Source organism: Sciurus carolinensis, chromosome 7 (assembly GCF_902686445.1).
Source record: "Sciurus carolinensis chromosome 7, mSciCar1.2, whole genome shotgun sequence".
Classification (NCBI taxonomy): domain Eukaryota; kingdom Metazoa; phylum Chordata; class Mammalia; order Rodentia; family Sciuridae; genus Sciurus; species Sciurus carolinensis.
Window position 1 is genome coordinate 47,080,313 of NC_062219.1, and position 26,669 is coordinate 47,106,981.

At 32.8% G+C, this 26,669-nt stretch overlaps 1 protein-coding gene across 1 annotated transcript in view; it reads right to left on the minus strand.

Moving 5' to 3' along the window:
* Rfx6 (regulatory factor X6) overlaps positions 1-26,669 on the minus strand; it is a 50,600-nt gene that overhangs the window by 7,679 nt on the left and 16,252 nt on the right. The window contains exons 6-14 of the mRNA XM_047559503.1: positions 25,838-25,865; positions 11,158-11,265; positions 7,637-7,714; positions 7,405-7,518; positions 6,375-6,424; positions 3,793-3,952; positions 2,760-2,904; positions 1,236-1,345; positions 182-299 (exon numbers count right to left, since the gene is read on the minus strand). Coding sequence (XP_047415459.1) covers positions 182-299; positions 1,236-1,345; positions 2,760-2,904; positions 3,793-3,952; positions 6,375-6,424; positions 7,405-7,518; positions 7,637-7,714; positions 11,158-11,265; positions 25,838-25,865 — 911 coding nt within the window. The remainder of the gene's footprint in view (positions 1-181; positions 300-1,235; positions 1,346-2,759; positions 2,905-3,792; positions 3,953-6,374; positions 6,425-7,404; positions 7,519-7,636; positions 7,715-11,157; positions 11,266-25,837; positions 25,866-26,669) is intronic.

Sequence of the window (26,669 nt, forward strand, 5' to 3'; positions counted from 1 at the left end):
TGTTAGGATTTAACCCCACATGAGATCTGACTCCAAAACGAAGCTCATAACTACCATTTTCTACTAGCAAATATTCAGACATTGTTTGAGAAGTGATATGGTAATATACTTAAAAATATGGAACGTGGCTGGGAATGAATGGCATAACTCATGTAAGACTTTTATAAGGCGCATAGGATACCAAAACTTGATGCATTGTTCAAGGTGAGGTTATGCATAACTCGAGCACCAAAAAAGCTCCACTTCAGCAAAAAGTCCTGGGCCCTCTTCTTTAATGATCTTCCATTTTGTTTGCTTGTCTAAAAGTAAAGGAACAAAATGAAACTACAAAATCTGTCATTTCATCACTACACATATCCTATGTTAGGTCAAGGTAGATAAACCCTAAATGGACAGATGGCATGACATGTTTTTTATTTCATCAAATAACATGAACTGTCCAGGGTTTTTAATTTCAGCCTATCTGCTGTCATTTTAAGGGTAGTAAGTCTGTACTCCGTATGACATTGTTTCTCAAAAGAATTAGATAACAAAATGAGATACTTCACAAAATGTTTTTATCTTTTAATTTTCTGATAGAGTTTTAAAAAGAAGATAATATAAAGTGTGAAGGGGGGGTTATATATTTCTGTGAATGATTAACAGACTTCTCAGGTCTTGAATGAAAATCTGTTTTCCTTCTAGAAGAAAAAGGTCCCCAGACTATAACTGGTTTTCTTGATATGAATAGCTCACCCCAACTAGTGGTGGATATATTTGTTCTTATTGCCTTGTTTCATGATGGATGACTTGAAGGTTAACAAAAAGATTTGAAGAACACAAATAGAAAACACAAAATACTGAGCTTTTAGAATTTAGTATTGCAAAAGGGTAAAATAACATTTCTTTCAACATTTATGAAAACTTGCTTTTTAAAAAAGGACCATATCTTTCCAGTTTCTGAGTTTTCTTTCACTAATGAAGTTACTCAGGTGTAACTTTCTTGACAGGCAGGGGAGGAATACTGCCCTTGATTGAGAAAGGAGAAACAGAATTGAACCCAGGTCCAATGCTTTCAAATCTGGCATCTTCCTAATTTAAACATATGGGCTGCCTTATCTGTAGATCTTCAGAAGCTCCCCAAAGCATTTTTATAGAATCTTCCACCCTTTCTTTACCAATTGGGAAATCACAGTCAATTGAGTATTTATTCTTAACAAAAAATTTACTTCCTCAAATCGGTTGTTAAAAAGTACCTTAATAACTCTCTGTTCTACCACTGTATCCAACCATTCAATAAAAGCCTCCACCGTGGCATTCTTCTTAAGGAGATCCTTCAGTTCTTGGAACACGATGATAGAGTCATCTGCCATGTCAAAAAAGAAAAGAGAAGAAAGCAGAATATTGCATCTACTTTGAACCTGAGGGAAAACCTAGAACTACAAATCATTAATAATTTTATTCCACAAAAGGGAAAGACAGATTAAGTGAAATGTGTGAAGGGAACTCATTTAATATGATAAGAACAGTAACAAAAAATGCTTGGTACTCTACACTTCAATTTTAATGTCTACCCTAATATATATTCAAATGTAGGTTTATGTATTATATGTAAGTATATACAGACAGATATATGCATATAATAGAAAATTAATATAGTTGAATATTCATTTTTAATCAAGTGCTTTTATTATATGGAACAGATTAGTTGAACGCTAGTGAAAGAACCAAGTCAAGATTATTAATTTCCTTCCATCTAAAAGATCCTTTATCCTTAGCAAATTAAAATTTCCCTACAGATTTAAGCCATTTACTTGAATAACTTTCTGTCATAAAATTTAAAGGGGCAGTTTATGATTGTCATTTTATTGAAGAGTTTGAGGCTTACTGAATATTAAAAGGTAATAACATTTTATGTTAAGAAACAAAAAGTAGGCTGAGGTTGAATCCCAGAAAGCAGTCCATTGTTTGTGTATATCCTATAGGAGGCTATAGTTTTTGTCTTTTTAGAGAGAAAGGGAGGGAAAAATACTGAGCTGTTATTCCTTGGAAATCAAGTTTAGTTGTATAGTCAAACATATTGGCTTCATAGAATCTGTTGAATGGTCCAAACCTCCTTTGAATAGTATTTCATTGAGATATCTTTTTTTTTTTTTTTTTTGGTGGTGTGTTGGGTATTGAACTCAGGGCCTTGTGCATGCAAGGCAGGCATTGGACCAACTGAGCTAGATTCCCAGCACGAGATATCATTTTGACATGCAGCATACACCACATGCAATACAAGTGTAAAACACATGCAAACATGTATGCATGTAATGTAAAACTGGAAGAAAACTCACAAAACCCCAGACCACTTTGATTACTTCCAGGCTATTTATATTTTGATTATTTCTGGACACTGTGATTCTAAATTATTTTCTTTTTCCTCAATATTTTCTATATTTTCCGCAATGAATAAGTGCAACTGTTTTTAAACAAAGGGTCCTCTTTAGATATTAAAAACTTATCTATAAAGAGAGCTTCTCAGATTTGACTTTGCAGTCACAGGATATCTGGCAATGTATGATGATTTTGGTTGTCCTAACTGGGAGATGCTGCTCCTGGTATCCAGTGGAGAGAGGCCAGGAATGCTCCTATGCATCCTACGATGCACAACACAGGCCCCCATGATGCCAACAGGGCCAAAGTTCAGAAACCTTGCTTTTTTTTTTTTTTTTTTTTGTGTGTGTGTGTGGTGCTGGGGATAGAAACCTTGTTCTCTATAAAGGAAATGGACTTACGTTCACTGTAAATATCAGATTCAGCATCTGTGCTACCAGAAATGGTAAGAAGGGCCTGAGATCCGATACTATTCAAGTCAACTTTTTCAATATCAGATACCATAGAATTCACAACATGCTGGTCAAAGAGAGCTGGTCTTGCAATCTGCACAGAAAAAGTTAAGACAGTACACTATATATCATTTATAGTCTCTAGAGGACAGTTTTATCTAACAAAAATAATTCCTTCAGGGAAAAGAATCATAAATAATTTTTTTCATTTTAAGATTAAAAGCAATACTGTGACTTATAATCGTTTCTTTTAAAGATTTGAAATTTTATTTTTGGATTTAAAAATGAATTATTTATTTATTAACTAGCCCATAGTCACACAATAAGGATATATAATGTTACATTTCTTTTCTGGAACTATTTTCAGCTAGTCTTCTAAAATTTAGGGGACTAAAAACCTTAGAAGGTAAATAATCATTTTGGGCAGTGAAAGTTATTTAAAAATACATGGTATTCCTAATTTAAGAATGATGTCTGTTCTTCTCTATCTAAAAAGAACCATATACAGCAATTTAAAGTGTGTTGGTTGTGTGAGTTTCACAATATCAGATGTCATGTGGGCTCATTCCTTATAACCTTAATTCGTATCCTTTGGATTAATGTGATAAATACGTGTTTCACATTTTGTTTGCATTTTCTTTTTACTTTTGATTTTGAAATAAATTTAAATCACAGAGAAGTTACAAAGATGGTGCAAAGACTTTCCATACACCCTCCATTCAGCTTCTTTCTCTGGAATAAGCATTGTAGGTCACCAACATCAGGATTTCATTGGCACAATGGTATTAATTATTGCAACAATTCAAATTTCACCATTTTCCTAACATCCTTTCCAGTTCTGATTTCACTCTAGGTTCACATGCTGCATTTTGCATGTATATATATATTTAGTTTCCTGCAGTCTGTTAAAGTTCCTCAATCTTCCCCTTATCAGAAGATTCAGTTTCAATTTGGTGACTTAATGCTCAACTTATCCACCTACCTGAGCAAGATGCAAGAAAGACGTTTGCCGTTTCAGAGAAGATACGAATCTTCGCACAATGGGTATTTTTTTGTCAGTTAGGGCTTCTGGCAAGTTTTCCAAGGATGAAACAACCCACTGTTCCCAATTTTTAGCAAAATTTCTTATGTCTGCTAATAAACTAAAAAGAAAACTATGTGTTAAAGTTACATTGTTTAAAAAAAATTGAATAAGTGTATTTTACATTAGTTATATAAAAACATGAACTTGAAGTGAGAAAGCCTCAGCCTGAATTTGCCATTTATCATCTTGATCAAAATATTCAATTTCTTCAAGGTCCAACTTCCTCATCTGTTAAATGGGAATAAGAATAGTATCTAGTCATAGGGTTATTGTGAGGATTATATGAAACAATTCATGGAAAATGCCCAGGTTAAACCCTGGAATGCAACATGTATCTAATAATTAATGCTTTGTTATTAACATTAACTCATAGTTGAATCATTTTCTATAAAATATATTTCTGGGAAAATGTAAGTGTTAACTTGATATTTTATATATCTTGGCTTATTGAGAGACATCACATTGGGTTTTTTTTTTGTTTGTTTTTGTTTTTTTTGCGGTACTGGGTATCGAACTCAGGGCCTTGTGCTTGCGAGGTAAGCACTCTACCAGCTGAGCTATCTCCCCAGCCCACATTGGGGTCTTAACAACATTTTGTGTATTTAATACTGGTTTTAGGCCCAACCTAGAAAATTACAAATGTTGAGTATGTAACTATTATAAGATATAAACATGTAAATATCAATCTAAAGGCTTCATATGTTATCTTAACAAAACAAATCTAAATGTATTTGGGATGGTACATATTTTGGGGAGCAGTGACATGATACAGAAAAAAGAGTAGGTAGAGTTTGGAGTCAAAATCTAGGTTCTGATTTTTACTCTGGGAAGATTAACTTATTTCTGCTCCCAGGTTCCTCATTTGAGAATATTTTGAACATAATAGCTACTTTAGAATAAGATGACAGATTGCGTAAAGAAAAAATTCAGTTATTCAATGATAAGGAATTGGTTAAAGTACTGTGTTCTCTGATGCTGAAAATTTATGACACCACTCAAAAAGATAATGTTGATCTCCATCTATTGAAATGGAAATGTTCTTAAAATGTAACACTATAGTATGCTATACTATAATATCCTAAAAGTGTGTATATTTCCAGATATACCTTGAAAAATGTCTGTGAGATAACAATCTCAAACATTAAGAATATGGTGAGCCAAGGGAAGCACGCTTATAATCCCAGTGGCTCTGGAGGCTGAGGCAGGAGGATCATGAGTACAAAGCCAGTCTCAGCAACCACAAGGTGCTAAGCAATTCAATAAGACCCTGTCTCTAAGTAAAATGCAAAATAGGGCTGGGATGTGGCTCAGTGATCTAGTGCCCCTGAGTTCATTCCCCAGTACCTCCCCACAAAAAAAAAGAATATGGTGAGTTTGAGACTTTAAATGCACTTATGTATGTTTTTCATTTTCTACAATGAACAGCTTAGACTTGTAAGAATTAAATGATTATGTAGTCTCAAAGCCTATGTTGTGTTTACTACCAACTCTTATTACCATTTGAAACAGTCATGTGACCAGATGCCTGCCACTAAGTTAGCACAGACATCCTGCTATGACCCAGAAGTGCTAGATGTATCTGACTGAGAGCACAGATTAGGGTTCAATCCACAGTACCACAAATAAATAAATACATAAAGCAGAGTACAGAGTCGATGTTTAAAGACTATAATAGATAATTAAGAGACTATTAACCAGATCAATATCAATTATTACATAAACAAATCAAATAATCTAGAGGAAAAGATAAATCAAAATTTGAGCACCAGATATGTTCATCCTTAAATTAATTTGTCTTCCCCTAATACTAAAATAATTTTCCTTATTTCATTAAATTTTGTTTTCAAGAAAAAAAAAATGGCTGTTTTTCTTTTTCAAGTTCCACTTGCTCACACATTCCAAAAGGTTTTGTGAAAAATCTTCAGGTATCATTTCAATAAATTATTTGAGATATTCTTTCTTTGTGAAAAGAAGGCAGAAATTTTATTATGCCCACTTCCAGATTTTACAATTAAGGTCAAAGTTAATAATGAAAACAGAATAACTTTCCTTAGACTTTTTATTATTGTGGTTTTCTTTTTTTTTTTTTTCCCCTGTGGTGCTGGGGATCAAACCCAGGGCCTTCTGCATGCAAGGCAAGCACTCTACCGACTGAGCTATCTCCCCAGCCCTATTGTGGTTATTTTCCATCAATTATCTCCATTTATCTTCCGCCAGCTAATTTCCATTGAAGAACTTTCTCAGTACCTTGAAGGTTGTCCCATTTAAGTACTACTTTGGTGACTCTCAAAGGAATTTCAGGGATTCCACTCATTTTGTTCAATGAGGTTCAAACACAAAGATTTAGGCACATCTCCAGCCAATTCAAAGGAACAGAAGTAGAAAAAATTCTCCTTGATAAACAAATGAATTACTACCTAAAGTTTTCCTTTAACATAAGGTATAAAATAAAACTATCATTTTTTATTCACTGAACATACCTTTCAGGCATTTCTTGCATTGTTGCAGGAATGAGTACATCTGTAAGAACCTTAATAACAAACAAAAGAAAATTAACATAATTCTTTACTGAGTATTCCAGGATTTTTATGTTGGACTGAAAAAAGAAAAAGATCGTGGTGTGGGTATTTTAAAAGTATTTCTTAGGAAAGCTTTACTTTGATGGTGGCAAATGTTTGTGCATGTGCATGAGGCCCAGGTCTTTTCTAAACTCATTCAGAGCTACTGCCTCTGTTCCACCTCTGGTTTGCCTGCTTTAAGTGTTAAGTATTAAAGACGATCAGTTGGTGCAGATTGACCTTCTCTCTCTAAATAATGGTATTCTTATCCAATCCAGGAAAACAGACACTCTTTGCTCTCTTTTGCCCTTCTTCAATTAAAGGCAGAGAAAATCCTACACTTCTCCGTTGTCTTCTCCTATGATGAGGGAGAACTAAACAGAAAAAAAAATATGGGCTCCCTCATACGGGCTTAAGCCAATCCACCTTTTCTGGATCTGCAAATGTGCATCTGGACAGAGTCTACCTAGCTTCTGCTTTACTTTCTGCAAAGCTGAAAACCTGGGAGTGGCAATCAGCTTGCTAATAAGCTTGGTTTTTCTTGCCAACTCAGATCTGGGGACTCATTTGGTTTAAGAACAGAATTGGACTTAAATGCATTAAAGTTAGAAGTTTTCAAGATTTTCAAGTTATTAGTCCTAAAATTTTGCTTTTCCTGAAAACACTATTGTGAAATAGTTATTGTGTTATTTTTGAAATACCTTAGGCAGTTAATAAAAATGAACTGTTTTCATATATTAGCAAGTATGTCACATTTAGAATCATTCTTGGTTATAAGTAGAAATCGAGTTTGTTTTGCTTGATGTAAAATACATTAAACATTCATGATTAAGTTGTTATTGATAGTGTAGTTCCAGCCAGAAACAGCAAATTTATTGTAAATACAAGAATTTATATAAAATGCTATTTAAAAAATAAATAGTTCCCATTAAAGACACTCTAAAGAGCTTACCTTATAAAGAATTGAGTCACAAACACAGAAAATGTCAATGATAACAGGATTTTCAAGTAGAGGAAGAAGATGATCAGGCATTCCTTGCCAAAAGTGTAATAAGAAGTGCTGGATCTAGTTGCAGAGCAAAATACATATATTAAAATTTTCCTTTAGTATGAACTCATTAAGAACAGGGCATGAAAATATGTATAATGTAGTCAAGAAAGCATTATTTTTTTGTCACCCTTACCTCCTCAAAGTTTCCATTAATTGCATTGTCCAGGATACACTGGCAGTGAGTTTTGTACATCATAATGAGTGTATCAACCTATTTCAAGAAAGAAAAAGCTTAACAAAAGCATCCTTTAAGGGCGCCTTGTTCATTCATTGTACACACATTTTATAAGCTCCTACTGTGTACCTGGCTTCATATGTTCAATGATGAGGATCAAAAATGAAGGCAAAAATCTTTACTTCAAGGAGCTCATTGCCTTGTGAAGGGAGAAAGGCGAGTAAATTAATGATTACAGCACCATATAAGAACAATGGGAAAAAAAAGTAGTTATCCAGGAAGCCGTGGTCCAAAGCAACATCCTAATATTCTGTCTCGTAAGAAATAATTGCTTTATATTTGGAAAAGAAACACTAAATAGTAAAATACATAAACTCTTCACACAGTTTTGTTGAATGGATGCTTGAAGCAGTGTGGCACAGTGGTTTCGAGTTTCAATTTTGGAGTCAGCTCAACTTGAGTGCTGAGTTCCACTGTATGACTGACAAGATGTGATTGCATAATTTGCATTACCTCTGAGCCCCCAGCTTTTTATGTTTAAGTAATAATAATATATTACTTATAGGGTGTTAAGTCAAATAAAGTTTGATGAGCTATACATTAGAACTGTGCCTGGTGCATACTGAGAGCTTACTAAATATTATCTAGATTAGCAATGACATCCAATGATACATGTACCAGACAAAAAGATGTTCTGTTAGAATAGTCTCTATTTCCAAGTTACCATGGATGTTTGGATTGCATAGCTTAAATAATTTTGAACAGTTTGGCTGGGGATGTAGCTCAGTGGAAGAGCAGCATTTGCCTAGCAAATTTGAGGCCATAGGTTTACCCCCACCACAGCCAAAAATAAATTGTTAATAATAATAGTAAATATTTAAATAAATATAAAATTTTTAAATATATTATAAAATTTGTAACAGATTAGAACCAGATAAATGTTAAAAATGAGAGCTTTGTTTCTGCATTATCTGAATTTGAATCCTAACTCTAACCTGCCCTTTACTAGCTATGTGACATTAGACAAGCTACTTAACATTTATGAGCATTAATTTTCTCATTTGTGAGGTTGACATGATATATCAGTAAAAATAGAGTTGTTATGAGGTATAAATGAATTAACACATATAAAGTGGTTAGAATAAACAGTAGTACATGTTAAGAAATTAATGGATGTTAGCTATTTGGATGAAAATAGCACCTAAGGTGGTGGTGGTGATGATGGGGTTTCCCATCTCAAAACTTCACATTCTGTGCCTATTCCTGCTGCCCAGTGAGAGGGCACACATCTGTGTGGTCTAGTTCCTAATGGTCTAGGTCATGATGGTGACATGAGAATTATCAGAATACTTCCAAGAAGAGTTAACTATAGGAAACCTCTAGCAGGATATTGTTATGATCAATGCAAATGATACTTGCTCTGTAGGCAATGCTATTTTATTCTTAGATGTAACACCCAGACACACTTTTTAAAAAAGGGACAAAATGAGATACGGAAGGGAAATTATAACCATAAGAAAAAAATGTATCCTTTGAGCCCTAAAACCTAGTAACTAAAAATAAGCTCTTCACAAATATTTCTATTTGTGTCAAAATGTACAGCTTTGTACATAAATCATCAAAAATTTTTAATCTTCCCACTAGTACTTCATCTCACTGGGGTCAGCTTCTCACTGAGCAAGGGGACCTGGGCGAGAGAGCCAGTGCCCTGGTATAGGTCCAGGCTGAGCTGCTCCAGGCTCAGCTTCTCCTGCAGGAAGTGTCCCAGGTACCTCTGCAGGAGGTACCGACAGGCCCTCTTCTTGATAGACTCCGAAAACGGCCACGGCATGGTGAGGGCTGGTAGCTGGGCCTGGGGCGCTGCAGGCGGTGATCTTTCTTAATGAAACAGGTGTTTCAAGTGCTTAGCTTCAACCACACCCTCTAAGAATTAACAAGTTACCTGGGGAATTTGGCTACTGGCTAGAAGGTGAAAGGATTCAGCTGCCCTCAAGGGACAAGAAGAATGTCAGTACGTACTGCTCATGAGAGAGTTCACTAGCAATGAATTTAGAAACCGGGGGTCATAAAGCACTTGATACCTGAAGCGACAAGTGTTTCACCAGTCTTTCAAGGTAAGAAGTAAGGAATTCCTTGGAGGCTGGCAGAGAAAATGAAATAAACTATTGGAGTAAGTTTTTTGCCTCTCCATTTTTCTTTGATAGTTGCCCTCCTTCTTCTTCTTTCTCTCACCAAACATATTTGCACAGTAAACATGTTCATGATATGTTTGCACATAAGCAATCCTCTCCACAAAGGACCTAACAATACGCCCTCAAAGAACTGAGGTCCATCGAGTTCCACAGTTTTCGCCACAAACTGTCACACATTAGCATTTTCTGTCCATTTCTCAAATATGAAGTCATAGTATTACACACTATATGTGTATGTTTAAAAATTGTGATAACTTCAAGAATGTGACAGTAGAGCAGAGAAGGAAGTGGACATACTTCAGAAACACATGAATTTAGCATCTCAGAATCACCTTCAATACTTTGCCTATTCTCAGTTGGCAGAGTATGTTTGTTATCACTACTAACTCTACCAGCTACTCTGCATCTCTACTTATATATCAATTTTTTTAAATCCATATGATATTTTTATTTGCTATTTCTACAAAAATCCCACTCTTAAATTAATGTGTTTGGACATTATTCATATCCCTCTATATTTGCACCCCCAAAAATATAAATTGACTGAACATGCTGTGAAAGATGTTTTCCCCAAAAGCTAATAAAAAGAATGATCTTTAACTGAAAGAAACACGTAGAAATCATTACACTCTGATTTAACAATGGTTCCTGCTCTTCAACAGCCAATAGGCTCTGAATAATTAACTCTGGAAGTGCAGAAATAGAAGATAATTTAGCCTTACACTTTACTACATAAGCATTGAAAAGTCATATTGAGATTAGTTATAAACTGAATCCAATGAAGATGTTTTTTCTTTAACTTTTAAAAGAATTAAAAATGTAGGAGAGCACAGAATTTTAGAATTTAAAGGAGTCTTTGTGTGATCTTGTGTAGTATCTCCCACTCAGTGCTAGGAACAGATTCTGTCCTGGAGAAATACTTAATGATTATTGAAATAAAGTGGAGTTCATTGAAAACATAAATCATATTATTGAAAAAAACTGCATGTGATAGGCACAATCTAGTATTTTCTTCTTCAATGTAGAGTTTTAAGCCAAAACTAATCTTCAGCCTTTTAGGGTTTATTTTACCACTTCTGATTACATACTATCATAGAAATAGTAAATAATTAATTGGAAAGTGTTTAATCAATGCTAGTAAACATTTGTCTCTCCTATAAATCAATCAATTCTGTTTGATTATGCAGATTTCTGGCTGCTTCCTGCAAGTGTCATGAGACTCCTAGCAAATTGAGATATGGAACCTACATATCAGAAAATCAATACAGAAGTATCTGCAATTGATACCTTGTCCTTCGAAATGCATCCCTGGTACACAAGGTGTTGAGCGCTGGGGAATTCTGGAAGAAGTGTTCCTGTTTTTGAACTAAGTGAATACTTACGAGTGAAACCACCCTATAGAAAAAGTAAAAAGAAAGAAATCGCTATTAACTGTCTGGACCCAAAATTCGACTCTAATAAAACTAGAAGCCCATAAAATTTTATTCTTCATTACCCTGAAAACCATCATAAACAAGGAAACTTTGGTAAATTATTTAGACTGTGCAACTGAATAAACTAGACATGTCAGTTAACTTGCTTCTAAATCTTAAATAGTTTCATAGAATATTTTTCTTACTACTTTGGACTTTAGTTTTGAATATCTGCCAATTTTACAACTTTTTTAAATTGAATTTACTATGTTCTACTTCATAAAATAAATTTTATTTTTTAAAATTTTTTAGTTGTTCTAATTAGTTATACATGAGTAGAATGCATTTATACATTTTGATAAATCATACATAAATGGAGTATAATTTCTCATTTTTATGATTGTACCATTTCACAACTTTAAAGAGATTTAACGAGTTCACATTTGTGATTTGCATATTTTAGATGATCTGCCTTTGACACTAAAGGAGAGACTAAGATTATATTAACTACAAAAGGATCAGGAATGGCCACATCCAACCTCTTCATTTATAGAGTTATGTAAATGGGATGATGAGAAGAGGGCTCACTCAGTTTCAGAGGTAATTAAGTAATTACAGTAGAATTTTGACTGGTTGACACCTAAGTCTTCCAATTTCCAAATTAGGAAGCTGAACTTCCCCACATCAACATTTCCCTACCCTAAGTGCAGATATTTGCTATTCTTTGACATATTTTAGAGAACACATGCCTCTAGCAGTTTTTAGAAATTCAGAAAAAATTACAAAAAAATAATATAAAATCTGCAGTGCTGATGTACCTGCAGGAAACCTACACAAAAACTGAAGCATACTCATGACAGAACTGGAGCATCATCATGGTGCTCCAGGACACTCACTGACTGTCTTAGCTCCGTAAACAAAACTTCACCAAACTGTATCACAATCAAAAGTATGAGCAAAGAATAAAATTGTGAATATTATAAAGGAAGTAAAGTACTCCTGACAAGGATAAATTTTTGTTATTTCCCAGTTTGTTCACTTTTATTTGGGGGCATTTTGTGTTCATCTCTGTCATAATAAGCATTTTTTTTAGAAAAGGACTTATTACTGACACAAGATGGGTCCCCACCCACCCTGTCATATCATTCCCAGCCTTTGTAGGACTTTGTAGACTTATCCTGGTTGAGCAGAAAAAAGTTGGGAGGGATTTTGAGTCCTTAAATCCCAGATTTAGAGCTCTGATTTCATATTGACAGATATGACAGAAGCTTTTAAACAAACCTTGTATTAAAAATGTAGTAGAAAACCATTTCTTTAAAATTAGGTTACAATTTTTAGCCTTAACCTCTATTTTCAGGTATGATGAAGAGTTATTCTGATAAAATAATTTTTAATTAATAAGAACTATGACATAAATATAATCATAAACTGATATAATAATATCAAGTCATTCTGTTTAATCTGTCGTAATAATTCAAAATACATTTCAAAGACTTTCCCTGCTTTTGGTTTGCTACATATGAGCATTATTTATCACTGAACTGTCAAAGTATGAATGAATACTGTCACTCAATGAGAAAAAAATAATAGAGTGAAAGAAAATAAACAATCTAATTTTAAGAAACGAAAGGTAGGAAAAAAATATAAATCTAATGTTTAATGTATAAATATGATAAAAATGCACTTAAAATTCTAATTTTATAAAAGTTTATACTTTTTCTTATACATTTTCTCTTGGGCAAAAAAATCATGTTTATTCATCCCAAGATGTAATTGGTGAGATAGGAAAAAAAATAAAAATGTAAACAAACAAAAACTCCAATAATACACAGTACTATGTTAAATTTATTAGGAACAATAGTCTCATTTTTTGGCTAAAGAAATATAATTAGCAATTAAAAATCTTTCCTTAAAAGAAAGAAAAGAGGCCTAAAGGATTTAACAAGTTTTATCAAGAATTCAGCAAACTGGGCTGGGGTTATGGCTCAGTGGTAGAGTGCTTGCCTCGCACACATGAGGCACTGGGTTTGATTCTCAGCACTGTATATAAATAAAAAAATAAAGATCCATCAACAACTAAGTATTTAAAAAAATCGGCAAATAGATAATCTCAAACTTAAAATAATTTTTTCAGATACAAAAAAAAAAAATAGGACCAATTCCCAATTAGCTTAAAAGCACATGTGCCAAAACTAGATGGAGATAGAAAGTGAAAGAAAAACTGTCCATCAATCTCACATCACCATGCTTGCAACAGTATCAAACAAAATATCAACAAGGAAATGCTGTATAATACGTAATCATCTCAATTGATGCATAACATAGTTGCTTAAAATTCAACTTTCATTCATTATTTCTCTCTCTTGCTCAGAAATTGAGAAAAACTTACTTTATTTTACAAAAATAATTAAACCATTACACAAAATTATCTGTCAAATTCCACAGCAAGTATCTACTCAATGGTAAAGTTAAAAGGACAGAATGTAGCAATAAAAGCTCAACACAGTCAAAAATATAATTATAAATACTTATGTATTTTATAACAGATGCTCAAAATATATGAAGCAAAAATTGACCCATACAGTAATTTCTGTTGATTTAAATGCTGCAACTTCAACAACAGATAGAACCATAAGACAGAAGAACAGTAACTAGTAAGATTGAACAAACATACAGAGTACCCAATAACAACAGAATACAAGTCTTTTTTAAGGGCATATGGAACATTTTCCAAGATAAAATATAAATGAGGTCACATATTAAGTCTCGATTAATTTTAAAAGAGCAATAGTATACAAAGTATCTTCTGTAACTATCAGAGAATGAAGTTAAAAATCAACAATACTGAAAATTTACGAATTTGTGGAAAGTTAAACAACACATCCACTCACATCTAATAAATGAAGGAAGAAATCATAAGTGAAATAAAAAATTCTTAGAAGCAAATGAAAACAAAAGCACAACATACCAAAACTTACAGGATGTAAAGAAAACAGTGCCAATAAGAACATTTATGTTTACAAATGCTCACCTTATAAAATAAGAAAGATCTCAAACCAACAGTCTAACTTTGTGACTTAAAGAATTAAACAAAAACAATTAAACCTAAAATGAACAAAATAAAGGGAAAATAAAGAGTAGAGGAGAGATAGAGAATACAAAAGTGATAAAGAAAATCAATGAAACCAACAATTAGTTCTATGGGGAAAAAAAATATCAGTGTGAGACCTTGCATTTGATCCCCAGCAAAAATAAAATAAAATAAACGAACTTGACAAATCTTTAGCAAAACTAACTAAAAAAATTACTAAAATCATAAATAAAAATGGATAGATTACTACTGGTTAAATTAAAAGAATTATGAGAGAGCACCAAGACCAACTTGTTTGCCAAAGAATTGGATAACACAAATGAAATGGACAAATTCCTAGAAACACAAAACCTACCAAGACTGAATCATGAAGAAATAGAAAACCTGCATAGACCCATAATTAGTAAGGATACTAACACAGTGATGAAAACCATAAAGAAAAGCTCTGGATTTGATGACCTCACTGATAAATTCTACCAAGCACTTAAAGAACAAATGTAAACAGTTCTGGAAGTTTTCCAAAAAATCAAAGAGGAGGAAGCACTTCGTATTCATTCCATGAGTCCAGTATTACCCTGATACTAAAACTAGACAAATACACTACAAAAAAAGAAAACCACAGGCCAACATCCCTAATAAATTTTCATGTAAAAAAATCAACAAAACACTAGCAAACCAAACTCAGCAGCATACTAAATAGATTAATACACCATGACTAAGTAGGACTTATGCCTACAATACAGGGATGATTTGGATATGGAAATTTATAAATGTAATACACCACATTAACAGAATGAAGGAAAAAATTAAATATATTATCATTTCAATGGTGCTGAAAGCAAACTGGACAAAATCCAACACTTTCTCATAATAAAAACACACAAAAAGCTAGGAATAGAAGTAAGCTACCCAATATAACAAAAGACATGTATAAACAGCCCATTGTAAACATCATACCCAATGGTGAAAGACTGAGAGCTTTTCCTCTAAGATCAGAAACAAGACAAGGCTGTCTGCCACTTGAAGTACATCATAATGGAAATCCTAACCAGAGCAATAAGGCAAGAAAAGAAAGGACAGAAAAGAAAAGACACCCAAATTGGAAAGAAAGAAGTAAAATCATCACTGTTCATAGATGATATGATCTTATACTGAATACAACCCAAAAAATTTACACACGCACACACAGACACAAACTTGTTAGAACAAGTTTATTAAACAAATTTGGCAAAAAGGGATTAAGAGTCAGCATACAAAAATTTATTTCTATACAATAACAACAATCTGAAAAGAAAATCAAGAAAGAATTCCACTTACAATAGCAAAAAAAAAGTAAAATACTTAGAAATTGACTTAACCAAGGGTAGAACCCTTGTACGATGAAAACTTCAAAAACAGTACTAGAAGAAATTAAAGACATAAATGGAAAGTCATTCAGTGTTCATGAATTGGAGGATTTAATATTGTTAAGATGCCAATATACCCAATGTGATCTATAGGTTCAATGTAAAATTCCAGTGACATTTTTTCAGAAATTAAAAAAAAATCCTAAAATTCATATGGAATCTCAAGGAACCCCTAAATAGTCAAATGGTCTTGAAAAGGAAAAGCAAAGCCAGAGGATTCACACTTCAAAGCTTACTACAATTTTTGTTCCAAAAAGCTTGCTTTAGAATTAATAATAAAGTATATCTTTATATCTGAATCATCAGAAAAAAACTACAAAGCTATGATAATCAAAAAGTGTAGTACAGGGGCTGGGGAGATAGCTTAGTCGGTAGAGTGCTTGGGTTCGATCCCCAGCACCGCAAAAAAAAAAAAAAAAAAAAAAAAAAGTGTAGTACAGTCATAAAGATGGAATAGAACAGAGAAGCCCAAAACAAACCCCCATAAGTGTGATCAAATTATTTTCTATAGGGGTACCATGGCCATTCCAAGGGGAACTCTTTTCAATAAAGGATCCCCCAAAACTGGATATCCACATGCAAAAGAAGGAAGTGAAATGAGACCCTTCTCTAACACTATCTACAAAAATGAACTCAAAATGAATTAAAAAATCTAAAATTAAAAGCTAAAACTATAAAAATCTTAGAAGGAAATATGATAAAATATTCACTGACATTGAATTTGGAAACAATTTCCAGGATATGACACAAAACACAGGCAATGAAAGAAAAAAGATACAAAATTGAACTTAATAAAAATGAAAAATTTGTGTGCATCAAAATACAATATAAAAAGGGGTGAGGATGTAGTTCAGTGGTAGAGTGATTGCTTAGCAAGTTCAAGATGCTGGGTTCAATTCCCAAGACCACATAAAAGATAGATAGATAATAAATAAATAAATAATACTATAAACACAATGAAAAGGTGTCCTCTGGAATGGGAGAAAACATCTGCAAATCATGGTTGATAAGAAGTTAATGTCCAGAATATACAGAGAACTCCTACAATTTAACAATAACAAAACAAACATCTCAATTCATAAATGGACAGAGCTTGATATGCATTTCTCCAAAGAAGATACATGAATGGCTAATAAACACATGAAGATATGCTCATTGTTACTAATCATTAGGAAAATGCAAATCAAAGCCACAAGGTACCACCTTACATACACCCATACACACAGAAAATAAGGGTTGGCAAGGATGGGGAGAATTCTTGTGCATCGGTTGTGGGAATGTAAAATGATACACCTGCTGTACAAAACAGGAAAGAGTTTTCTCAAAAAATTAAAAATACAATTACTATATGATCTGGTAATTCTACTTCTAGGTATGTACCCAAAATGATTGAAAGCAGGGTTCAGAGAATTTGTACACACATGTTCATAGAGGCATTATTCAAGATAGTTCAAATAGGGAAGCAATTCATGTTTCCATCAATAAAGAATAAACAATAGTATATACATTAGATGGGATATTAGCCTTAAAAGGAAAGGAAATTCTGATATATGTTACAATATGGAGAACACTATGCAAGGTGAAATAAGCAGGTCAAAAAAGACAGAACTGTATAATTCCACTTGTATGAGGAACGTAAAATAGTAAAAATCAGAGATAGTGGAATGGTGGTTGTCAGGGACTAGGGAAAGGAGAGATGAAGAGCTACTTAATGTATACAGCATTTTAGTTTTGCAAGATGAGAGCTCTGGGGGTAGATGGTGGTGAGAGTTGCACAATACAAATATACTTAATACTGTAGTAGAGCTATAGACTTAAAAAGTCAAGACAGTACATTTTATAATATATGCATTTTACCACAATAAAAGATCTTTAGAGAAAATCAATTATAGAGGAAATGATTTAAACATTAAGAATGAATTTATACTTTCAAAAGACTTTATGAAAATGTTTTATGATCTTGAAATATACACAAATTTAAAAAATACAAATAGCACTATAAAATAAAAATGTATCTTCATTGAAAGGCTACAAAGTGTTGTTATGCTGCCACTAGGGAGCATAACATCACCCATAATCTGTAGTGTATTTGTATTCAAAGTATACAAAGAACTCCTAAGAATCAAACTACAAAATAGAAAACTGTGATCTGAACAAGCATTTCGCACAAAGACCAATATAAATCCAAAAAGAATGTCAACCCATTGATCATTAAAAATAATTTTCAGATGAAAACCAGACATCATTTTACACCCACAGGACTGGCAAAACTTAAAAATGTCATTCAATACAATGTGTAAGAATGAAGTGTGAAAAGAATGCTCACACACTTCTGGAGAGACTTAAATTAATACAACTTTGGAATACAACTAGACTTAACTAGTAAAGTTGGAAATGAGAATATACTAGAATCTGGAACTCTATTCCTGACCATATGTACCTGGAGAATACTCATATCAACACTTTTGCAAGTACAAAAATCCCATCAATAATGGAATGAACAAATGCATTGCAATATTTTCATAAGGGAATATTATACAGCAATGCAAATAAAGGACTAGTACTTCATACATTAGCATTGAAAAATCACAAAACCTAATATCAAGTGAATAAAGAAAGCCATAAAAAATAATCTATTTTTACTTAGCTAAAACTGGTTTTTATTTAAACCAATACATTGTTTAAGCATATATTCAAAAGTGATGAATTTTAGAGAAAACAAAGGAAAGAGCAATGCTATATTCTGGAGAGTGGTAACATTTGTTAAGTAGGGAAGAGAAAATAACTGGGGGTGAGTGGACAGACTTCTTTCTTTTAAGCTGTAGGGCAGGTCTTGAGTATTCTTCTCATGGTTATTTTAAAAACTATATACATGTGTGTATATATGTGTATATAATGGGGGTGTTACAAATAATGCATCCCCCCTGAAAAAATAAAAATCATTAACATGCTAAGGAAATGTATTGAGAAGCACACATTATAATGTGTGTGTCATTTTAATATTTTAAAAATTCTCATTTTTGTGTAATCTAAGCTAGCAATCTGTGGAACATCAACAAGAGGCAAAAAAAAAGCCCAAGGAAAGCCTTAAGAAGTAAGTCTTTGACTATGTTAACAATTGTCTACAAAGATGATAAACGTCACATAACTTGAATAGTGATATGTTATTACAGACTGTGTAACACAAAAAGAAAGGAAGGACTGGTCATCTACAAAAAGTAACATATGCTCATTTTAATTCCACTAATACGTTTGCTATTACATCCTAAGAGAGGTGCTCCTAGCTTGCCACAGAGATTAGGATTTGTTTTGTTTTGTTTTTTCTTTCTCAACTGATGACTTGGGTACTCTTAGGTGAATTATTAAGAATCTTATTTCTGAGGGAAAATAAGGAGGGACCTATAGAAGAGACAAATATGATTAGAAGCTAAGAGGGTCTGATTTATGAGGAAAGATTAAAGGAGTCAGGCAGCTCAGCCTAGCTAAGTGATGACAAAGGAAAGCATGATAACAGTCTACAAATATTTGAGAAGCATATCCCAAGGAGGGAGGATCTGATATTGATCTTGGTACAAAGCTGTTCAACTGGCCAAGAATGGTTGATGTTAAGAAGGAAACTCAGGCTATCAGAGAAATTTCCTGGTTGAAATGTCTGAAATCAAGGGGCTTATTCTCTAATAATGACAACTGCATCACCCTAACTAAATAAAACAAAAATGTGGCCCATACTGGAAGATTCCCAGAAAAAGCAAAGTTTTCTTTGATCAGGATGACGTATTAGAATTAGGTTTGTTTGATTCCTAGGTATTAAAGGATTCTGAGACATTCTATACAACATTTCTCAAATGTAAACCACTGCATTTACAAATAAAAAAATTTAAGCAATCAAAATTCATACTGCCACAAAAATAACTGCTCTTACCATCCTCTTCCCAATTTGTATAGCTTTTGTTATCATTTGACTTTTTTGCTTTTATGTTAGGAACTATTCAAAACTTAAAAAAAAAAAAAAAGGTCTACAGAATGTACTTACCATCCTGATTAAGACATGAGATATTTCCAATATGAAAGCAGCCTTTTTAGCCTTTCCTGTTTTCCCTGCCCTCCACACAAGTGATATTTGATGTTCTGGATTTGGTTTCAATGATTCCTATTCAAACCTTTAAAAATTACCTCTTATGAAAATGTTCTTCATATACACTATCACTTTAAAACTGGTGCCATTGAGTATGTATCCTATATTCAATGTGCATTTTTCACTCAACTTTAGGTCTGAGATGACCCTAAATTGATCATTGATTCTTATAAATACAGTTCACTCATTTCCAAAGCACTACAGCATTCCATTGTGTGTGTGTGTGTGTGTGTGTGTGTATACATACATAAACATTATATATACATATATATAAACATTTATTTTCCCATTGTATCATTATTTAAATTATTCTGCTGTCTAACAATGTTGCAATGGATATCCCCACACATCTCCTCGATTACTGGCAAGGTCCTAAAGTGTATGCACCTTCAACCTCACTTCCCTTCTCCTGTTTATGAAGTTTCCTTTGTTCTGCATCCTTACCAACAATATATCTTAAGACTTTTTAATTGTTACTGATCCAATACTGATCCAATTGTTACTGAAAATCACACATTATGGCTTTCATTTGCTTTCCAAGGATTAATATTTATATTGATCAACTTTTATTTATTTTTGCTATTCAAAATATTTACTGACTGTGTGTTATGGACACAAACCAACCAGAATAGATGCCACAAACACCAGCACAATTAGTTATTTATTTACTGTGTGAATTGTCTGCTTATGTATTTTGCTTATTTCTAGTGGGTTATAATTTCATTATTGATTTGAATTCTTTATGTATTCTAGAACAGTGGTGCTCAATAAAACATTTTAATAATGGAAATGTCCTATATATCTGTACTGTGCAGTATAGTTGCCACTAGCTGCATGTAACTTTTAAGCACTTGAAGTATAACTGATGCGACTGAAATTTTTAATTTTTAATTTTATTTAATTAACATCACTAGCAGCTGCCATATTGTACATCACAGTTACAGATGTTAATTCTCATATATATGTATGATTTATAAATATTCAGTCTTGTTTTACATATTTGAGATCATATATTTGCTTTTATGTCTTGTCTTTTTCATAATTAATATTTCTCTACCTCATGAAAAGAGGGTCATATTAGTATTATAAATAATGTAACATTTCCTTTATTATTAGTCCTTTGTTACATATATTCTCTGAAGTCAATAACCATTTTGCTCATGTGTTATGTGCAAATTCTATTTTATTTCTTTATGTGGAATTCATTCAAAAATAGAATGAGTAGGAGAAATGGTATAACTTTTTAAACACTCTTAATACAGATATTCCAACTGTTTTTCAGAAAGTTCATTCTACCCTCACCAGAAATATATGAATTTGTCTCACCATACGTTCACCATAGCTTCACAACAATTTCTAAATACTTGATAACTTTATAAAGAATATAATTTTAATTTTTATTTCTTTAACTCTTCAGTTTCCATGCATAAATTAACCTTTTCTTATGTGAATTGTCTATTTCATTTCTTTTACTATTTAATATAGTCTTTGTATTTTTCTTATAAATTATAAGATTTATTCATGTAGTAGAGATATTGTCATATTTCTTGAAGATATTTTCCCCAGTTTTTCCTTGACTTCAAATTTTGCATATGATACCTCGAATGTAAAAAATTTTTCAATTTTGGTGCTTTTCTTTCTCCTTTGAAATTTCTTATACTGTTTTCATGTTTAAAAAGTAAACTGCCTCTTCTTAAATGAGGTAGATACACATATTCTTTCTAAATATTCATTTTACATTTACGAGTTTATATGAAATTTATATAATGTGTGAAGAATTTTTTTTCCCAAAATAATCCATTTCCATAACAGTATGCCCTGAGGAATTTTATTTATTTAGTATTCCACCTTCCTTCAGCAAGGACTTGAAGCAACTCACTGAAAAATATTTTTTCCATTTTTTGATTTAATGCCCCATTGATCATGTACTAAATCCGTATATATATATATATATACGCACTAGGGTATACGCATATATATATATGCACTAGGGTCTTTAATATATATATATATATATATATATACTAGGGTCTTTAATCTCTGCTGCAAATTTGTTGTATCTATAGTTGAGTCAGTACCATAGTATCGTGTTTTGATATCTACTAAACAAGTCCTCTTTTGACTCTTGCTTGCATTTCTGTAACTATTACTTCCTGTACATTCTTCTAGATCAGGATTATAACCTTTTTGATCATTTCCAAAAACTAGTCATCCAAATTTTTTTAGAATACTAAGTGTATAAACTAATTGAGGAAGAATGGGCATATTTATAATAGCTACCATTTCTAGTCAGGCACATGGTATATATTTGCATTTAAATTTTTCTTTAATACCTGTATTTTTTTTTTTCAAACAGGTAGTATGTTTCTCTTATTTTGACTGCTTCTAAATTTTTTTACATTTCTGCTGGCTCCTACCAGTTAAATTTTGCAATTTCTTAACTTTCTTCTTTTCCACAAAGAATGTTCCTACCTCTCTTAAAAGAAGATCTAAGAGAAAATGAAGTGCTATTGAAAATGATTTGAGGGTCCATTTTCTCAATTCTCCCAAGGATGAGTAGCTGCTACCATTCCACATTCATTAGGGTTGGTTCCTTGCATACAATGGGTACCTTAGGGTATTAGGGTTACATTCTCATTAAGAATTCTTTGTGAGAATAGCTGGGACTTTTCTACAAAGACTCTTCAAACTTTTATTTTCTCTCCACAATTTTCACTGAGAGCAGATGATCTAACCCTATTACTTCTGAAAGAAATCCAAAACCACCCAAGCTTCTTCAACTTCCTGACACGAAATCTGCACATTTGTTTGCATTTGAATTCACCTTTCCCACTTTCTAGGGCCAATTCCTTCACCCTGTAGTTCTTTCCTACCACCTCCTCAAAGGTCCTTGCTCCCAACTTTCCCCTCATTCACATCTTCAGCCTATGTTCTTTTCTGGATCTCTTTAATCAACATTAGATCATTGTTTTAATCATCTTTCCAAACTATATCCTGACTCCTATTTTAACTATCAAACTGAACTTCACTAAATTTTCTACCACTTGAGTACCACTTTGCACTCATTTCACAAACCAATGAATCCACCACAGGAAAAGGCTCCCCTTGAAGTCATTAATTATCTCCACTTAACTAAGTCCACAGGTCCTTTCCAGCCCTTATCTCAATGACCTTTTAGCACTGTTTAATAGTAGTAAGCATTCCCTTCTGTTGTAAGAATTCATTTCTCTGGCATCTATGACACTACACTTCTTGCTCTCTGATTCTTCTTGGTCATCTTGCTGGCCCTCTACCTCTTACTCTTAATCACTTTCCAGAACTCTCTTCCAGTAACCTCTTCTCATTAGTTTTATCCCTCAGTTTTCTTATCCATTATTATGGCTTCAATTACTATCAACCTCTATTTCTAAATTCTCTTTCCACATGTATATCCCCAACTACCCACTTCGAATTTCCACTGGATGTTTCACAAGCTTATCAAATAACAAGTTCCAAACTGAACCCATTATCTTTCTAATTGTTTACCTGGGTTTTTTTAATTCCATTTCCTAACTAAAATTAGTCATTTTTTCCATCCTTAAGCTATTTTCTTAATTCTAATTTTATCTTACTCAGTGCATTCATATAGCCACTAATGGATCCACTGGCTTCCTTTCATACTCTTCTAATTGATTATTCATATCACAGCTATAATGAGATTTTTATATCATACAAGTCTGATGATTTCTTTCCCCTTCAGTTTCTTCCATTCTAGAGTCCATAACCTGATAAAACTGTTCGTCATCCATCACCTACTTGATATACAGCTCTGTTCCCCATCTCCTTCCACACTAGTCATCCTGAATTTCTTTTATTTATTTATTACAACATGACACTCCTCTTTCTTTACCCTCACATACGCCAGCAGTTGACATTTGGCAATGTCAGAAACATCTTTGGTTGTCACAGTGGAGGAAAGGAACTGCTACTAGAATCTGGAGCGTAGAGGTCAGACATGGTGTGATGCTATTAAGCATTCTACAATATACAGGACATTACTCTCAAACAGAACTATCTGGACCAAAATATCCATATTACTGAGACTGAGAACCCCTGACTTATGCCTATTCCATCTGTCTGAACCCCTCTTTCTCCCTCTTTCCCTACTCTCCTCCTCTTTCAAACTCTCAACTTGTTTCTAGTTCTTTCCTCAAACATCATTTTCTGTAAGAAATGTTCTTAACCCCCTTAACACCATTACCCCCATGATATCCTTTATAATGTCTAACAATCACTTGTTCAAGGTATATTTTTCTGCCACCCTTTAAAGTTCTGTGAGGGCAGGACCAAATCTATCCATTTACTACTTTGTGCCCTAGAACCTGTAATACCACAAATCTGTTTTTTAAGATCTTGGCCACAGTTTTTTTTTTTTTGTTGTTGTTGTTGTTTTAAATAGAGCTTTACTTTGAATTTTTTTTAAAAAAGCAAATACATTTCTCAGCCTCATTTTCCTTAGTGGTAAATTAACACTGCTAGCACCTATTCGCCTTACCTCACAGTTATTAATGTTCAAATAACCTGAAATAGACAGGTTTGCACTGAATATTCCATGTCCTAAGCAAACAGGGAAGGTTGATCACCCTAAATACAAAATACTTTTTTTTATTTCAATTTTATTATGCAAATATTTTATTTTCATTTTAGAAAAGCATTTAGTTCTAAGTTTTAAGGAAACCCTTAATGCTTATAGTCATTTTCATAAAAGTGCATTATTATTCCTTCAGGTATCTGTTATAAACACATAAGCATTATAGCCTACCTAAATTTTAGTCTATCCTTATTAACTATATGTACAAATGAATTTGTAGTATATTATTCTCGGGAGGAAAAAGGAAGCTTGAGAAACATTTTTTTCATTCTATGAATCAAAGCATGGCACCTGATGGCTCACTCGAGCCTCCAGCCTCTCCAAACAGTCAGAAAGAACACCTGAGAGAAATTACTTATGATTCCTATTGACCTAATCCTTAGTGAACCAAAGTGTATTTCTAAATCAATATCTTTGCAGTTTCACAATTGTTTGTATAATAAAAAGCTATTATTTCATTGACTAAAAAGAGCAATCTGGAGGAGTTTCTTATGTAATTAGCCATTAACTGTATTAAAAATACTGGAAAGAAATCTGCCATTTCAAAGGATCGGGAGCTTTTGTTATTTCTTAAGATAATATGTTCGCATCATTTCATCAAACTAATGGAGTTACACTTTACCTTAGATCTAGATTTACCACGCAAAACATTGTCAAGTGCCCTTGGTTCTGTGGCACCTCGTTTTAATGATTAGTTAAGTTGAGGATAATGAAGGCCTTATCATGTGCCTAATTAGCCATGCAGTCCCTAATGGTAGTCTAACTCATTTAGATAAAGTCAGTTTGCTGATCTGTTCTTTAAGGAGGGGGTGGAGAGGAAACAGAGAAAGATTATATAGGAGTGGAGTGTGTGTGTACAAAGTAGTAAAACAAATAACAACAAAAACACAGTATAGCTATCATTTGGACTCTCCTGATAACTATTAAAGTTTCTAAATGGGCTTAGTCCAAATACCCATTCTATTCATATCCTCAGCTTTGGCTTTTTGTTTATATTTAAGTGGAAACTTCTTGAATCATGATAACTTAAAAAAAAAAAAATCTCCTATTAGCTGATATTAAGGAGAGCTGAAAAATTACCTCTCTTAGGTTAACCGGGAATTGTCAGTAGGTCCACGTAAAGATTTATCTATTGCCCTGAATCTGACTGAGCTGCATTGAAGTCCTCAGTTATTCAAGTGACTCCTAATAATATTTACTTCTATATTTGCCAACAGGGTTAATTAATATGCATTACTGAATTTGTAATACATAGTACAGCAGATGCAAAATAGAGATGAAAATAATTCTTACCTCATTCTTCAGCTTGCTCCCAGAAAACCTTAAAAATCAACATATTTTCTATTAGTTCAAAAAGCAATGAGAGTTATAGCATTCAAGAAAATACAATGAAACTAAAAAAGTAGTAACTTCATAACATAATTAGTGAAATAAATGGCAGAAATTTGTTTTTTCTAAGGAACTCAAACATCTTTCTCAACTTAAATAATATGTCTTTTAAGGGAAAGTAAAATGAAAGGTATTTAGGGACGTCAGGTAAGAGTTGAGGCAAGCAAAGAACACGATATTAAACAGCCTGTATTTACATTTCATAGAGGGCAGAGGCTAGTAAACTGCCATTCACTATGTTCCTTGTAATATAGGAATTTATCTTAGAATAGCTCGAGTGACTAAAATTTCTTTTTCACAAGATAGTTTATTTTTAGGAATAATTTCTTTTTTTAGAGCTAAGAGTAATTCTCAGCAAATCATATCGTAAGGCAATCTCAGATGCCCTGTTAATTATTCAGTTTCAGTATTTTCCAAAAAAAAATTTTATATTATCACTTATTTCATTGATTGTCACCTCACTTATTAATAACCTCTTTCTGATAGTTAATGAAAGCTTAGGGCAATGCAGTCTTTGTATTCATTTATGATTTTCTGATCACAGACCAAAACAGGTCGGCAGCTTCATCTTACTGTGGTAAAGTGATGTTCAAAGTATAATTATGATTATTATAATAAACTTCTCAACTTGGTAAGATGCTAGTCAAGCACATAGATCTTTCAAACAAGCCCACACTGAAGAAATAGAAAAGACATTTTCTGCTTTTATTTTATTTTATAGAGCATATTTTATTTT